Raw genomic sequence first — 16320 nt, 5'->3', positions numbered from 1 at the left:
TGGCGACTATATTTAAATTGATTAACTCCTATATTGGCTACATTTTGGACCATGAAGTCTATGTCCTCCTTGCTCAATGGTTAAGAATCTGTACTTTGCTCCTTTGGAACTGGTTGTTTTGTACTTTCATTATTCACCAATCACATCAGACAATACTTTTCTCCCCATTTTGTTTTTCCACCTGATAAATTCTATGCGGTAGAGGCAACAATAATTCTCGAGCAGAAAGGTGATACGTTTCTGGTCTACAGTGAGAGGAAAGCCTTTGATAACACATCTAAAAGTCAATCGTGAGGTGACTGCATTGTGTAATATCCCGAGGAATGAAATAGAAGCGAGAATCGCATTAACACAAAACATTATCTTTAACCAGAGGTCCGAGGGAATTACTTAGGGCTTGAATGGAGTTAGATCTTGGGCCATTTGAGAATTACTAATGCTAATAGCTACCATGCTTTGACTGTAGACATGTGCCTTTGGATAATCTGCTGATACAACGGCTGGATTATTACCCTGTGCATTTCATTGTCATTCTTTTGCTTCTCTTCCCGCACCTTGTGGTGCACAAGGCAGACTTTCATCTATTTCCCATAGCAAGGAACAAGTCGATCTCCTGTCATCAAAGGCTTATAGCTTGAGGGGCGCCACTCCGCATCAAGCACGGCTGACCAGGAGTTTTCCCACTCTTACCGCCTGTCAGTGGTGTGTTGGAAGGATTTTACAGGTTGATACTCAACCTGTTGATACTCAGCCTTTCCTGAGAGAGGTTTACGCGAGGCATAGATAGATAGGGTGGGTAGTCAGAGGCTTTTTCCCAGGGTGGAAGGGTCGACTACAAGAGGGCACAGGTTTAAGGTGAGAGGGGTAAGTTTGGGGATGATGTGCGGGGAATGTTTTTCACACAGAGGATGGTGGGTGACTGAAACGCACAGCCAGTGGAGGTGGTGGAAGCAGGCATGTTAGCAATGTTCAGAGTGTATCTTGATAGACACATCAACGGGAGGTAAATAGAGAGATAGAAACCGTGTCTCGGCCCAGGCTTGGTGGGCCGAAGGGCCTGTTCCTGTGCTGTATTATTCTTTGTTCTCTTTGTTCTGTTCGGCGCACCTTCCTTGGCCACCCAGTCCTGGGGCGCGACTCGAACCCGGAGCTTCTGCCTCAGAGGCAGGGATGCTGCTCACTGCGCCACTAGACCTCCCTTGTCATAGTCATTGGCATTGAATCAATTAATCTTTTGGGATATGCTGTGATTCAAAGCCACACTTGGCTTACACGCCATGTGTTTTCCCATGATGCAATGGCACCCTGGCCTGCTGCTCTGGCATCTGCAGCAAGGAAGCTGTTTGAAACGAGATAGACAAGCCATGTGTGTTCGTCCTTGGAAATAGAGCTTCAGATTGATGTATATATCCAATTTAAATTGAGGGAGAATAGGATAGATTTTAATTTGGATTCATGAGAGGTCATAATTTGGCCACTTCCCTCACTTCACATTATTTAGTGTGATAGTCACCATCTTAACAGTTTAAAATGCAACTAAATCTGTGCTTGACAACATGTGAAGTTCTGCTTAAATCTTAATCCCCCAATTCAATGATTGCCAGCATTTTTCTTTCAAAATATGTCAGAGATGTCTTCCAGAATCTGTGGAGTAAAAATATTCCAGTTAACACTTTAAATGGAAGGGAACAGACTCCTTTACCATCCCCCCATTTCCACCAGCCCTGTCCCCAATTGAGAGCATCAGCGATGAAGAAGAAAAGCCAGCTTCAACTTAAAAGGAATGGTTAAAATTGCAAAATGTACGGGTTTGAGATCATTATTGAGTTGCCTTACCAGTGACTTGCCACAACAGTGCCTCAGCTGTGGCTGTTCGTACGTAGGACTTTCTTTTGAAGGAGGTATTGAATAGGGACTGCAGGCATCAAATGAAGCAAAGACCCAGTGCTGAATGGCCTGTCAGTGATAAAGTGGCGACATGCTGGCCAGGTAAGTCCCACAGGTCTAGAGCAAGTAAATCTATCTGCGTTAGTTATCCTGTTACCTGCCATCTCATAACGTAACGTGCTAAAATGCATCAATCAGGAACTTGGGGAAGACGAGACTAGCTCGGATGAGGAGGAGATTATTACCACCCGGGTGACACGTCGCAGGGTGGTTCTGAAGGTATCCAAGTCCTCTGAGTTTGGCCTTGTTTTGGAGAAAGTTTTGGACTGCGACCATGTTGTTCCCATGCTTGGTGTTCTGCAGTTTTCTGTGGTTTGGGCTTCGTTATCTTGAGCATGTTTTTCAGTTTGATGACCACCTTCCTCATTTCTTGCGTGTTGATGGGCAATACATGAAATTCCGACTTTATCTTTAGATTTTCCAGATTTACCTGTCGATACTCCTCCTGTCTTTTTTGCACCAATTTTCTTAGCGTTCTCGCTTTGCTGCATTTTCTACTGTGCTGTCTAGTACCCAAACCAATCAGCCATTCCTATAGTGTGAGTTTCAACAGCTATAGTGATCATAGAAATCATAGAAACCCTACAGTACAGATGAGCGAGAGCCTGAGCTCTCGCTGACTATTCCTCTCTATAGTTCAGGAAGATGAGAGACAGCTTAGCCACACCTACATATTGCCCTGATTGTCAATATTCAGCTCTCTCAGAATGTCATAGAATCCCTACAGTGCAGAAGGAGACCATTCGGCCCATCGAGCCTGCACCAACAACAACCCACCCAGGCCCTATCCCTGTAAACCCACTTATTTACTCTGTAAATCCCTCTGACACTAAGGGGCAATTTAGCATGGGGCCAATCCACCTAACCTGCACACCTTTGGACTGTGGGAGGAAACCGGAGCACCCGGAGGAAACCCACACAGACACGGGGAGAATGTGCAAACTTCACACAGACAGGGACCTGAGACCAGAATTGTACCCGGGTCCCTGGCGCTGTGAGGCAGCAGTGCTAACCACTGTGCCGCTCTGTACAGAGCATGGATGAATTCTGACCCTCCCCTGCTCTTACAGGCTAACTACCTTCATTAGTTTACCTGTCAGATCTCTGTGCTTCCTTTCCTTTAAGCTGGTTTGCATTCTGTGATATTGCCCCAAGAGCTGAGCTGATATTACATATAGAACAGACATTGTTATACACTGGAACGCAAACTAGCATAGAGCAAGAAATGTTTTACTCTTAGCCCAGGCAGCTGCTTCCATGAATCGTGTACACTCTATGCTGTGTGGACTCTGTCTCACTGGAGATCAGGATTTCCTGCCCTACACAGTAGGGGCCTCGGTAGAACACATTCTCACTGGTAGCTGCTGCACTGATGAAATAGAGTGGATAATTAAATCCCCAGTTCGGAACATGTTCGAAGGTTGACGGGGTAAGTATATTTGAAAATGATCAAATGGATCCATGAGATACAATTGTTCATTATTGTTGGAGTGAATTAAAGAGAAAATGTGACAATGTCTGTGTGTGGATGGTTAGTGTGGGTGTGTCAGTAGGTGTGGGTGTGTATGTGTGTGCACACCCATGCGTGTGTGTGTGTCTGTGGGTACATATATAGGTGTGTGTGTCTTTTTGGGTGTGTCTGTGTGTAGAAACATAGAAACTAAAAGGCCATTCGGCTCTTCAAGCCTGCGCCGCCATTCATTTTGATCATGGCTGATCATCAAATTCAATATCCTGATCTCCCCTTCCCCCCCATATCCCTTGATCCCTTTAGCCCCAGGAACTATATCTAATTTCTTCTTGAAACCAGACAACATTTTTGTCTCAACTACTTTCTGTGGGAGTGAATTCCACACATTCACCACTCTCCGGGTGAAGAAATTTCTCCTCACCTCAGTTCTAAAAAGTTTGCCCTTATCCTCAAAACTATGACCCCTAGTTCTGGACTCCCCCACCATTGGGAACATTCTTCCTCAATCTACTCTGTCTAAACCTGTATAAGTTTATAAGTTTATAACTTTATAAGTTTCTGTGTGATCCCCTCTCACTTTTCTAAACCCCAGTGAATATAATCCTAACCAACTTAGTCTCTCCTCAGATGACAGACCTGCCATCCCAGGAATCAGCCTGGTAAACCTTCGCTTTACTCCTTCGACATCCTTCCTTAAATAAGGATACCAAAACTGCACACAATACTCCAGGTGTGGCCTCACCAACACCCTATACAATTGCAACAAAACATCCCTATCCCTATACTCAAATCCTCTCGCTATGAAAACCAACATACCATTTGCCATCTTTACTGCTTGTTGTACTGTGTGCTTACTTTCAGCGATTGATGCACGAGGATTCCGAGGTCTTGTTGAGAATCCAGCTTTCCCAGTTTACACCCTTTCAAGTAATAATCTGTCTGCCTATTATTGCTACCCAAGTGGATAACCTCGCATTTATCCACATTATACTGCTTCTGCCATGTATGTGCCTACACACTCATCCTGTCTAAATCATGTTGAAGCATCCCTGCATCCTCTTCACAGCTCACCCTCCCACCCAACTTTGTATCATCTGCAAATTTGGAGATAATACATTTAGTTCCCTCTTCCAAATCATTAATATATAATGTGAACCATTGAGGTCCTTGCACAGATCCCTGCGGAACCCCACTAGTCACTGACTGCCAATCAGAAAAAGATCCATTTATGCCAACTCATTGCTTCCTATCTGCTAACCAGCTTTCTATCCATCTCAAGATATTACCTGCAATGCCATGTGCTTTAATTTTACATAGTAGTCTGTTATGTGAGACCTTGTCGAATGCCTTCTGAAATCTTAATAAACCACATCCACTGGTTCTCCTTGGTCAACTCTACTAGTTACATCCTCAAAGAATTCCGGTAGGTTCATCAAACATGATTTCCCCTTATGTCAATCTGTGCTGACTTTGTCTGATTATACCACTGCCTTCCAAATGCTGAGTTATGAAATCCTTTAGTTTGTTTTAGTGTGAGTGTGTGTATTTCTATGGCTTGTGTCTATTTGTGTGGGTGTGTCACTAGTAGTGTGTGTGTATGTGTGCACATGTCTGTGTGTGTGCATGTATAAGTGTGTATGTGTGTCTGTTTGTGTGGGTGTGTCTGTGTGTTTTAGTATGGGTGGTCAGTGTGTATAATTAAGGTTAACATGCAGGTTCAGTTGGCAGTTAGGAAGGCAAATTCAATGTTAGCATTCATTTTTAGAGGGCTAGAATACAAGAGCAGGATGGAAGAGTCAATTACTAGGGGACATAGGTTTAAGATGCGAGGGGCAAGATTTAAAGGAGATGTACGAGGCAAGCTTTTTACACAGAAGGTGGTGGGTGCCTGGAACTCGCTGCCGGGGGAGGTAGTGGAAGCAGATACGATAGTGACTTTTAAGGGGCGTCTTGATAAATACATGAATAGGATGGGAATAGAGGGATATGGTCCCCGGAAGGGGTTTTAATTCAGTCAGGCAGCATGGTAGGTGCAGGCTTGGAGGGCCGAAGGGCCTGTTCCTGTGCTGTAATTGTCTTTGTTCTATATAATGCTGAGTCTGTATAAGGCTCTGATCAGACACTATTTGGAGTATTGTGAGCAGTTTTGGGCCCCATCCCTAAGGAAGGATGTGCTGGCCTTGGAGGGGGTCCAGAGGAGGTTCACGAGAATGATTTTGATTTGATTTATAATTGTCACATGTATTAACATACAGTGAAAAGTATTGTTTCTTGCGCGCTATACAGACAAAGCATACCATTCATAGAGAAGGAAACGAGAGAGTGCAGAATGTAGTGTTACAGCAAGGGTGTAGAGAAAGATCAATTTAATGCTTAATGATCCCAGGAAAGAAGGGATATGAGGAGAGGTTGAGGAGCCTGGGTCTGTACTCGGAGTTTAGAAAGATGAGGGGGAATCTAATCGAAACTCACAGAATACTGAAAGGCCTAGATAGAGTGGATGTTGGGAGGATGTTTCCACTCATGGAAGAGACTAGAACTCGAGGGCACAACCTCCGAGTGAAGGGATGCTTCGTTAAAACAGAGATGAGGAGGAATTTCTTCAGCCAGAGAGTGGTGAATCTGTGGAACTCTTTGCCGCAGTAAGCTGTGGAGGGCAGGTCATTGAGTGTCTTTAAGACAGAGATGGATAGGCTCTTGACCAATAAGGGGATCAGGGGTTATGGGAGAAGGCAGGAGAATGGGGATGAGAATCATATCAGCCATGATTGAATGGCAGAGCAGACTCAATGGGCTGAATGGCCTAATTCTGCTCCTATAGCTTATGGTTTTATGGTTTGTGTCTGTTTGTGTGGGTGTGTCTGTGTGAGTGTGTCTGTCTGTGTGAGTGTGGGTGTGTCTTGTCTGTGTGAGTGTGGGTGTGTCTGTCTGTGTGAGTGTGGTGTGTCTGTCTGTGTGGGTGTGTCTGTCTGTGTGGGTGTGTCTGTCTGTGTGGGTGTGTCTGTCTGTGTGAGTGTGGGTGTGTCTGTCTGCGTGACTGTGGGTGTGTCTGTCTGCGTGACTGTGGGTGTGTCTATCTGCGTGAGTGTGGGTGTGTCTGTGAGTGTGGGTGTGTCTGTGTGAGTGTGTCTGTGTGAGTGTGGGTGTGTCTGTGTGAGTGTGGGTGTGTCTGTGTGAGTGTGGGTGTGTGAGTGTGGGTGTGTCTGTGAGTGGGTGTGTCTGTGTGAATGTGGGTATGTCTGTGTGGGTGTGTATGTGGGGGTGTCTGAGTGTGGGGGTGTCTGTGTGTCTGTGTGTGTGGGGGTGTCTGTGTGTGGGGGTGTCTGTGTGTGTGGGTGTGTGTGTGTGGGGGTGTCAATATGAGTGTGGGTGTGAGTTTGTGTAGGTGTGAATGTGTCAGTCTGGCACTGTGTGACTTTGTTTGCAAAGTTGATCATTGCGTATGTAAGGAAGCCAAGCGCGGGAATCTGTCTGTGTTCTGAATTACACACAATCCCCCCGGAAGATGCAGCAAAACAGGACATTGCTGAAAGGCCCACACATACTCATTACTTTGTGAGCGAAATGAAGTTGGGTTATCGGTTTATATTCCGGCACCTTCCATTCTGTTGCTGAATGAGAATGTAAATAAACAATGTTTACCAATTCCAATCCCATCCCGACCAAAACTAAAGCTGATATTGTGGATGTTGGAAATTTGAATTCAGAAACACAAAACAGTGGAAATACTCAGTAGGCCAGATCAGCATCCGTGGCGCAGGAAACAGAGTTCACCTTTTAAGACTGTCATCTTCATCAGCGGTTCTGACGAAAGGTCACAAACCTGAAATATTAACTCTGCTTCTCTTTCCCACACATTCTGCCAGACCTGCTGAGTATCTCCAGCGTTTTCCGTTCTAATTTCCCATCCCAAACGAAAACCTGCTGCGAAATCAATGATTGAGGCAATAATCAAACCCAAATCCCTGCCAATACCGGAGGTGATTCTGAATATAATCTGTTCAAGTGGCAATTATCTGACAGACTGGTCTCACCATGAGAGTTTGTGGGCTTCTCAAAAATCCGGAGACTTTCCTGGTCTCGCCCAGAGTCCTTCCTGAGGAAAATGAGGAAAAATGTGCAGGAGAAAACAAGTAGCAAGAGTTGAGACGGAAGTCAAACTTAATTTCACACGCTTGGCACATTGGTGTAGTCACCCCGCGGTGTGGAGTTGTCCGGAGGGAGTATGTTTCAGGCATAGGAATGGAGTCCAAAGTAAACGATGCAAAATTCATGGGCCACGCATGGGCCATTTCCCGAGCCGAGGCTCTGTGCTGGGACCGTGTAGTCGAAAGTGTACCATAGTGTGTCAAAGATGGAAAGGAGGCAGTGAGAGTCGTAGCTCTCCCATTCTAAAACGGGATTGGCTGTGTGGCCCATCAAACTGGAAGTCAAACAGAAAACATGCTCTGACTGCTGTTGTGGTTTTGCTTTGGGTGGTGTGTGAACTTTATTGCAATGCCACTTCCATTTGATAGAATTAATTAATAAAACAAAGCAGAAACGTGTGAAGTTAAACAAACCCCCCCACACCGATGCTTGATGCGGAATCTGTCTCCCGTGTGTCTGCTGTTAACGCTCCGTTTTAAAAAATTTTCTGATTACTTCTGCATGAAAACGAAACTACTTCAATAAGAAGTTGTTCTGTAGGGTTGACAATCTGTCATAACCTGGTTTTTGTATGAACTGTGTGAATAACCATTTTGAATCAACAAGTTCATTCCTTGAATTAATGCGTGACATGATAAAGTTATTGTTGACATGACGGCAGTGATGTAGCAATAATCCCTTGGTTGTACTTTGGATTTTCTAAGGATGTGCCCAGACCCCCTTTCTAAGTGTGACTTGTTTCTTAAGGAGTGCAGGATTGTTCCATTAATAAGTGAAAACTGGCTACCAAGTGATCTGGTGAAGTGTGAAACTAGACACAAGTCATTTTCTTGATAGTTCCTGTACTTGCAGAATGCAGCATTTCATATGTCTGCCTCCTACCTACTCACCTTGTGTCTCAGAAACCCCTCTTTATACTTTTTTAAAAAAGAAAATCAATAAGTTAAATAACAATAATCAGTAAATGGAGCTCAGCCACCGGTCACGGAGGTTTTGCACCATGCCGGTGGACACAGCGTTCTCCGTAGCCGGGGTAGAGGGAAGTCCCGCTTTACATGTGCTCAAGATACTCAGTCAGTGTCTTCCACCTGTTTACCCTTAACCTTATCAACACAATTAATATAACGTCAACAACACTGAATTTCCACAGGCCTGCCAGCTCCTATCCACAGGAGGGTGGCTGAATGGCTTGGAAATGGACTTTGGTCCAGGTATACTTTGGTCTGGCCCTCAGCACAATCCCACGACGCCTGGACTGAGATAGAATCTCCACTTGTTGAAAAGATGCTGGGGTATCAGGATGGGCGGATAGTGTGTGTGTGGAGCGGAGGAGAGCACGGTACCTCTCATGAGCGGGGAGGCCTAGGATGGGGCCAACAGAGACACCCAACACTGGGATGGAGGTGTGGGAGGTCTCCAAGTCAGATGGGAGCGGGAGCGGAAGGGAGGTGTGTCTCTTGGGTGCAGACAGAGGGCGGGGATAGGAGGGGTGTCTCTGGCTCTGATGAGAGGGGTGAGCAGTTGGGGTCCCAAAATTGCCACGGACCCAGACAAGACTTCAAAAAAAAATACAAAATAAGCACTGGAATACAAGAGAATTTGAATTATTGTACTCATAGCATGATTCAGAAACATGTCTTCCTGCATTCAATGGAAATACACCTAGTCGCACTTCACCCAGGTCAGCCTACCTGTTTGAGAGTGTGATTCTATCTCCATTACAGCTCAGAGTTACTGTCCCTGCTGCAAATATTACTCACCCCAAGGTGCCCTGTTCACCCAGGCTGGCCCAGAAACCCGGGGGTGGTGGGGGGAGGGGGGGCGGGGTAGCCAGCGTAGCCAGTCAGCCTCGTGAATATCAGGTGTAAATCATGAAGCAGTCTGTGGCCTTGTTGACGGGGAGACATGCCAACTCTTGATTGGACATCAATCCCGCCCCAGCTCCTCCCCAACATGTCAACACCTGCCATCACACACCAATCAGAAAATGAACCAACACTTCATTAAAGCAAATGGAAGATCCTTCACTTCCACTCACTAATGTCCTTTAGGGAAGGAAATCTGCCGACCTTACCTGGTCTGGCCTACATGTGACTCCAGAGCCGCAACAATGTGGTTGACTCTCAACTGTCCAAGGGCAACTAGGGATGGGCAATAATTGCTGGCCAGCCAGCGACGCCCATGTCTCATGAATGAATATAAGAAAAGTTTTTATCTCCCCATCTGCCTCATATTTTATAACCAATAAAGAAGGGTTGAAAGATTTTTTTTTTCCGAGCACAATGTTTAACATCCTTTCCTTTTCCCCGCTTATTCCTCACTGCCGGAGATTAAACCACCCAATCTTGGAGACTCCAGGGTAATTCTGGGCAAATCCGTTCCCCAAAGACTGCATTAAAGAAAAGGGTTGTTGATTCATCACGGTACTGGCCGTACTCCAGCACACGGATGCCATGGGTGCAGTGCTGTGTTGTGGCCAATTGTTTTGACACAAACACGCCTTAATTTTCCCATCATGCACCCTATAGGGAGAGGACGCAAAGAAAGTTCCTGGAGAGACGGTCACGCAAGAACAGTTCATCGACGACGATGGGAATGTTGTCACCAGAAAAGTAATGCTCACCACTTTGATCCGCTTCTGTAACGTTCCGACTGAGCTCGGTGCAATTTCTGGGGCTTAAACCCATCGAGCACGGTTTCTCTTTTAACCTTTGGTTTCCTTTCCCTTCTGTCACCTCTCCCCCCTCCCCCCAGGTAACCCGGACTGTGGTGAGTCGGCAGGTTTTGTCTTCAGACAGGGAGCCTGAGGATGGTGACCTGCACAGGGGAGGGCGAGGCACTGCAGAGGGCCCTGACTACTTTGGATGTGGTGCCGTGGGACAGGAGGTTTGCTGCTTTCACACAAAGGGAGGAAATAATGGCAGAATTAATAATTAGCTGTCTGTGATCAGGCGGACAAAGAGAAATCTGTTCTGTAGGAGATGAAAGTTGGGGGGGGGGGGGGGGGGGGTGGCGGGTTCTGGTTTAACAGTGACCTTTAAGCCCAAAATAGTTCACGTCTCATCTTCACCTCCCTCTCCAAATTATTAACCATCCTGTCAGCCCTGAAGAGCACTTTTAACTTGGGAAAGGTTGAAAATATTGAGACACACATTGGATTGGTGGGGGATGCTTGTGGACTGTGGGTTCAGTTGTCCTTATTTGAAAACCTAGTTTGGAGGGGTTTGAGTAAGGCTGCTTTTATCATTACGTGGGGACTGGTCCTGCAAGCGTCTCGCAGCTAATTGTTAATTCTGCTGTGTGTGAGAAATTACTTTCAAACTGATTGGAGTGGAGTGTTCGCTGTGATGCGGTGAGTGCTTCCTGTAACGGGGGACCTCAGCTCACTTCGTCTTTCAATGTAGCTGCTTCTGCCCCGCGAATCAAGTGGACAAAATCACGCCTGTCTTCAGCTTAAATCTTGTGGCGCTTTGCACGCGCGATCTTTGCAATGACCCCTCGACTGATTTCCAGCACTGCAATTTAACTGTAACTCATCCTGGTCTCAGTGCGGAGTTTGCGCCTAAATCAGCTGACATTCTCCGAAAGGTTTTGCTGGTGAATGTTGGGAGTGTAGATAATTGAGTTATTCTCGATCCAGGCTAACAGCTCACTTCCATTTGTTTATCCGCACCATCCAGGGCAGTTTTGGAAGTTAAGCAGTTGCGGGCTGATTATTGCAGATGTCTTGATTTAGATTTCCAATGTTGTGTGCTGATTCCTCTAACGCACTTTGCTCTTTTCCCGCTCACTGAACCTACTCTGTGGCACAAGATTATTCGATTACTTTTCTTCCAGGACTTTTCCCTTGCCGCCTGTCTGATCTGTTTGTGTGGAGCACGAGTTAGGGCAATCTTTCGTTTAAAAAAAAACAACCCAATTCAAACAGTATTGACTCATCAAACTAACACGTTTTAATGCTTTAAGGTGGAGGTTTCTTTTGAGAGTGCAGTGCTGTGTGACTATCCTCACTCTTTGGACGATTGGTACTGACTCGAGATCGACTGCTATTTCTTTTGCCTTAGCAGGTTGAAGGGTATAAAGTTATCAGAATGAAAAAGGAAACAACTAGGCAGGTTGATAAGAAGACTCACTAATGGTCTGTCTGCCAAGAGCCAAGATAAAGGTACAGGTACAGTAACCCTGAGCCAGGAGCTGTGTGACACTGCCACCTACTGTTTAGATTTTGTATAGAGCTGCTTTACACTTGAAAGTGAAAAGGAACGCATGTGCACTGTTACTGACTTCAAGCGCGGAGGTGGAGTTTAACAACTTTGCTCATTACATTAAATGCTCAATTCCACTTTCCACGGAATCGTAGAAAGGTTGCAGCGCAGTGTGGCAACTCGCTAATCGAGCACTCAGCTAATCCCTCACCTTGCAAATTTTTGAACACTTGTAACAAACTCCTCGCAACCCCCTTTTCTATGAGGAGAACAAGCCCAGCTTCTCCAATCTATCCACATATCTGCAGTCGACCATCCCCGCAGCCATTCTCTTCAATCTTATCTGCGCCCCCTCTATAGCCTCCACACCCTCCACCAAGGCGCAGTGCCCAGAATCGCGTTCAGTGCTCCAGATGAGGTTGAACCAGAGTTTTGTGAAAGATTCATCATCATTTTCTTGTCTTTGTACTCGATACCTCCGTTAATAAAGCCCAGTGTCCCATATGTTGTTTCCTAATGCACTTTCAAAGATTAATCTTCCTGTTCCTGCAGTCCTCGTTCAAACTGAGTCTTCCTCCCAAATTGTTTCACTTCACACATTTCTGTATTAAATTGCGTCTGCCACATGTCTGCCCATTTCTAGCAGCCTGCCATGCTACGTTCTCCCTCAGTGTACCCAAACAGGTGCCAGAGTGTGGCAACTTGGCGATTTTCACAGTAACTTCATTGCAGCGTTAATGCAAGCCTACTTGTGATAATAAATAAACTGAAAAACTACATTTAAATTTAAGCAGTTGTTTTATTAATGTTATTCTAACCATTTAATTGGAAGTATTGCCTAATAAATTACAGCATAAGAATTTTGTATATATGTATAGAGAAGAATAACGTTGTGTCATCAAATGAAAACCTACAAATTCCTTATTACAACCAAGCTACAAGTTGCCTCACTTAGAGTTCAATAGAAATTACGATGGAAGGCAAGCAGTTTGGACCAACCAGCCTATGTTTCTGCCCACACGTAATCCTAATCCCATGTGCCTGCTCTGTTCCGGAATCTTCAAATTCCCCTTTCCTTCAATCACTAACTCTGGCTGGATGTTTAACAGCCTCAGTTGAAAAACATTTCTGCTGTTCTTTGTCCCAAACCTCTTGTATTTAATCTCGTATCAATGCTCCTTCATTCTCAATTCCCCAGCCGTTGAAAAAGGCCTGTTTCTCTCTGTGCTTTCCCAGCCTTTGACAGTGGTCAAACACTTCTGTCCCATCACCCGTATTCTTTACTGTTTTCATGGGAAAAGCCTCAATTTTTCCAAGACTTTCGTTGTATTTCCGTTTCTTCAACAACATCCTAGCGAACCTGCAATGTATTATCTCCTTTGTCACGACATCTTTCCTATGGTGTGATCTTACTGAAGTGTTGACTGCATTGCATATATTCCATACCTCCTGGCACAAGGTCCAGTGTTTAATTACAATTTTCATAATCTTTTTCATTTTGGGCATGGTGTAATGTCTTGTCTACCCAAAACATCCACCAACCTCCTTCACTTTGCGTTCCACCATTCCCAAAGCTTAATTGCTACTTTCTTTTACTCAAACTGTACCAGCTCACATTTAGTGAAATTAAATTCCATCTTTTTTGCCCTTTAAACCACCATATCATTTAGAGTCATAGAGGTTTACAGCAGGGAAACAGGCCCTTCGGCCCAACTTGTCCATGCCGCCCTTTTTTTAAACTCCTAAACGAGTCCCAATTGCCCGCATTTGGCCCATATCCCTCTATACCCATCTTACCCATGTAACTGTCTAAATGCTTTTTAAAAGACAAAATTGTATCCACCTCTACTACTACCTCTGGCAGCTTGTTCCAGACACTCACCACCCTTTATGTGAAACAATTGCCCCTCTGGACCCTTTTGTATCTCTCCCCTCTCACCTTAAACCTATGCCCTCTAGTTTTAGACTCCCCTACCTTTGGGGAAAAAATATTGACTATCTATTTATCTCCTTGCAGTTTTCTTTCAGCTTCCATTATTTAGAATGCCCCTTTATTTAATTGCTTTCTGCAAATGTGGACATAATTCCCTATAGCCTTAAATTCAAGTCAGGGAGATGGACTCCTTTAATCTGTCAGTCTAAAGATAAGTTATAATGATAAGGATGATCGAGTGGGTGCCCATGTGAGGAATGGATGCCCTCAGTGACAGCACTCTGGCCTCAGAATCAGAGGGTCTTGCTCCATTCCAGAGATTTGGGGAGCCAATCCAGGCTGACTCTCCAATGCCATGTTGAGGGAGCGCTGCGCTGACAGAGAGAGACACCATCTGCCCTCTCGGTTGGACTCCATTAAGGAAGTGCGGAGCAGATGTCCCCAGTGCCCCGATCCAATAACTACCCTGCAGTCCACGCCGTTCAAACAGGCCGCTTTGCTGTTTATGGGATCATTCTGTACACAAATTGGCTGTCACATTTCTGACATTAAAACAGTATACGCACTTCAAATACACATAACTGGCTATGAACAGTTTTGGGATGTCCTGCGTGTGTGATAGAAATGCAAGTTTGTCTCTCTCTCTCTCTCTCTCTTTTACAGAAACACATTTTTACTACTGCCAGTGTCCAGATGGAAATGGCTGGAGCAGAAGAGGAGGCGACTGCAGACAAAGTGTGTGCCTGCTGCTTTCACACATTAAAGCATGGTTTAGATACAAGAGGATATTTTAATTTAGCATGAGCAACTTTAAAACCGCATGGGAAATCACTTTCATTCGTTGATCTGAAAGAGAGTGCGATTGGTGCGCACCCAGGCGTCCCGGAAACGCCGACGATGCGGGCGACTTTCCAAGCCGAAGCTGAGGAGTTTTTTTATTTGGCGCCTTTGATACCTTTCCTGTGACTGAGGATGTTCACAGCAGATCATAACATGTTGAGGTTCCAGCGAGGAGTGTACGAATCACTGATTACACACAGCATCTAGCCTTATAATTTTCTTGAACCCATGGTTTCAGGGTATTAAAAAAAATCTACTTGCTTATTTAAAAAAAAGAAAAAAAAAACACAACAAAAAAAATCATAAATGGTTTTGCTGTACATAAAGAACTCTGTAAAAAAAAAATTAAAATTCTGATCAGGTGGCGTTTTTGAAAGCAACACAAACGCACTAACAGCACTTCAACTGTTTGAGTGTCCGATTCACGCTTTAAAAGTTGATTCCACCTAACTTCCAAGTGTTTTGGGTGTTACTCCACAATTTCTTGTACAATTAATAGAAAAGGTATAATCTTTGTATATGCAAAAAAACCACTGGCTTCATTTTAACTAAGATAGCTTTCTTTCAGATTACACTGCACAGTTTAAAATGATTTTCAAAAACATTGGGAAGAAAATGTGTAATTCTAGTGAGAAAAAAGTATTCTTAAAAAAAAAACAAAAAGTTTCTTCAAGGTACCAATATTCCGATGCATGTGTTCCTCATTTTAATTAAACTTCCTTTTTCTTTCTCCCCCCCGCCCCCCCTCCACCCCTGAGTTTGCAGACGCAGTGTCGAAATTTAACACGGGATTTATCGCACATTTCTCTTCTGTTATCTATTTTTTTTCTTGCTTTTGTTTTAATTAACTAAAACAATCTTAAAAGATGCCATACATTATGCAAGGGGGAAGTGTTTCAAGTTCTTGCTTCTAGAAGGGTTTACGCTTGCAATTCAATAGTTGAAACGAATTCTCTTGCAGGCACAGTATTGAGAAACTTGAGTTGAGACAATGGGGATGTACATGCTTATAGACTGGCAACATGGTGTAAAATTATTACTGTATCATGTGTATTGGCAATAAGATGTAGAAGTCTTTTCATAAGCCGATCATCTGTAATCTTTTTTAGCAGTGTAATAATAGGTTGTTGAGGCCTGCTGTGGTTAAAAGGGCGTTCTACATTTGAGTTTGGTGAACTATTCTCCTTTGTTGATTATATTCATATGAAAACATTAAGCAGTCACTGAAGATAGCTCTTATAACTATGTATGAAAACAACAGAACTCCACTGAATGATCCAGTTGATTATTCAAGCAAAAATAAATTGTGTTAAATCACTAGCATTTTGTGCATTTTCTTTGGAAAGCCTGACTCTTTGTAGCGGAGGAGCTGTACCCAACCGTTTCTCACTCAGACCCGTCAACACGGCCTCAGTTGGTGAGCACTGTGACCTAACTACAAGTGACCAACTCCTAAATATATATTTTTTTACTTCATTCAGTGGATGCGAGCGTTGCTTTCTGGGCCAGCATTTATTGCCCATCCCTACTTGCCCTTGAACTGAATGCCTGGCCATTTCAGAGGGGCATTTAAGAGTCGTAGCATTTTACAGCATAGGAAGAGGCCCTTCGGCCAATCATGTCCATGGCATCAAGCACCGATCTTATTCTAATCCCATTTTCCAGCACTTGTAGCCTTGTATACCATGGCATTTCAAGTGCTCATCTAAATGCTTCTTACATGTTGAGAGGGTTCCCGCCTCTCCCACCCTTTTAGGCAGTGAGTTCCAGGTTCC

General features: G+C 44.4%; 1 protein-coding gene across 1 annotated transcript in view; it reads left to right on the top strand.

Moving 5' to 3' along the window:
* Positions 1 to 15862, top strand: part of ank3b (ankyrin 3b) — a 310337-nt gene extending 294475 nt beyond the window's left edge. Inside the window, exons 32-36 of the mRNA XM_078222927.1 lie at positions 2086 to 2166; positions 10096 to 10179; positions 10322 to 10453; positions 11632 to 11732; positions 14369 to 15862. Of these exons, the coding sequence (XP_078079053.1) occupies positions 2086 to 2166; positions 10096 to 10179; positions 10322 to 10453; positions 11632 to 11703 (369 nt within the window). The 3' untranslated portion in view covers positions 11704 to 11732; positions 14369 to 15862. The remainder of the gene's footprint in view (positions 1 to 2085; positions 2167 to 10095; positions 10180 to 10321; positions 10454 to 11631; positions 11733 to 14368) is intronic.
* The last annotated feature ends 458 nt before the right edge of the window (positions 15863 to 16320 follow it).

The sequence above is a fragment of the Mustelus asterias genome, chromosome 11 (genome assembly GCF_964213995.1).
Source record: "Mustelus asterias chromosome 11, sMusAst1.hap1.1, whole genome shotgun sequence".
Lineage (NCBI taxonomy): Eukaryota > Metazoa > Chordata > Chondrichthyes > Carcharhiniformes > Triakidae > Mustelus > Mustelus asterias.
Note: the sequence above shows the minus strand (reverse complement) of the source record. Positions and strands in the feature narration are given on the sequence as shown.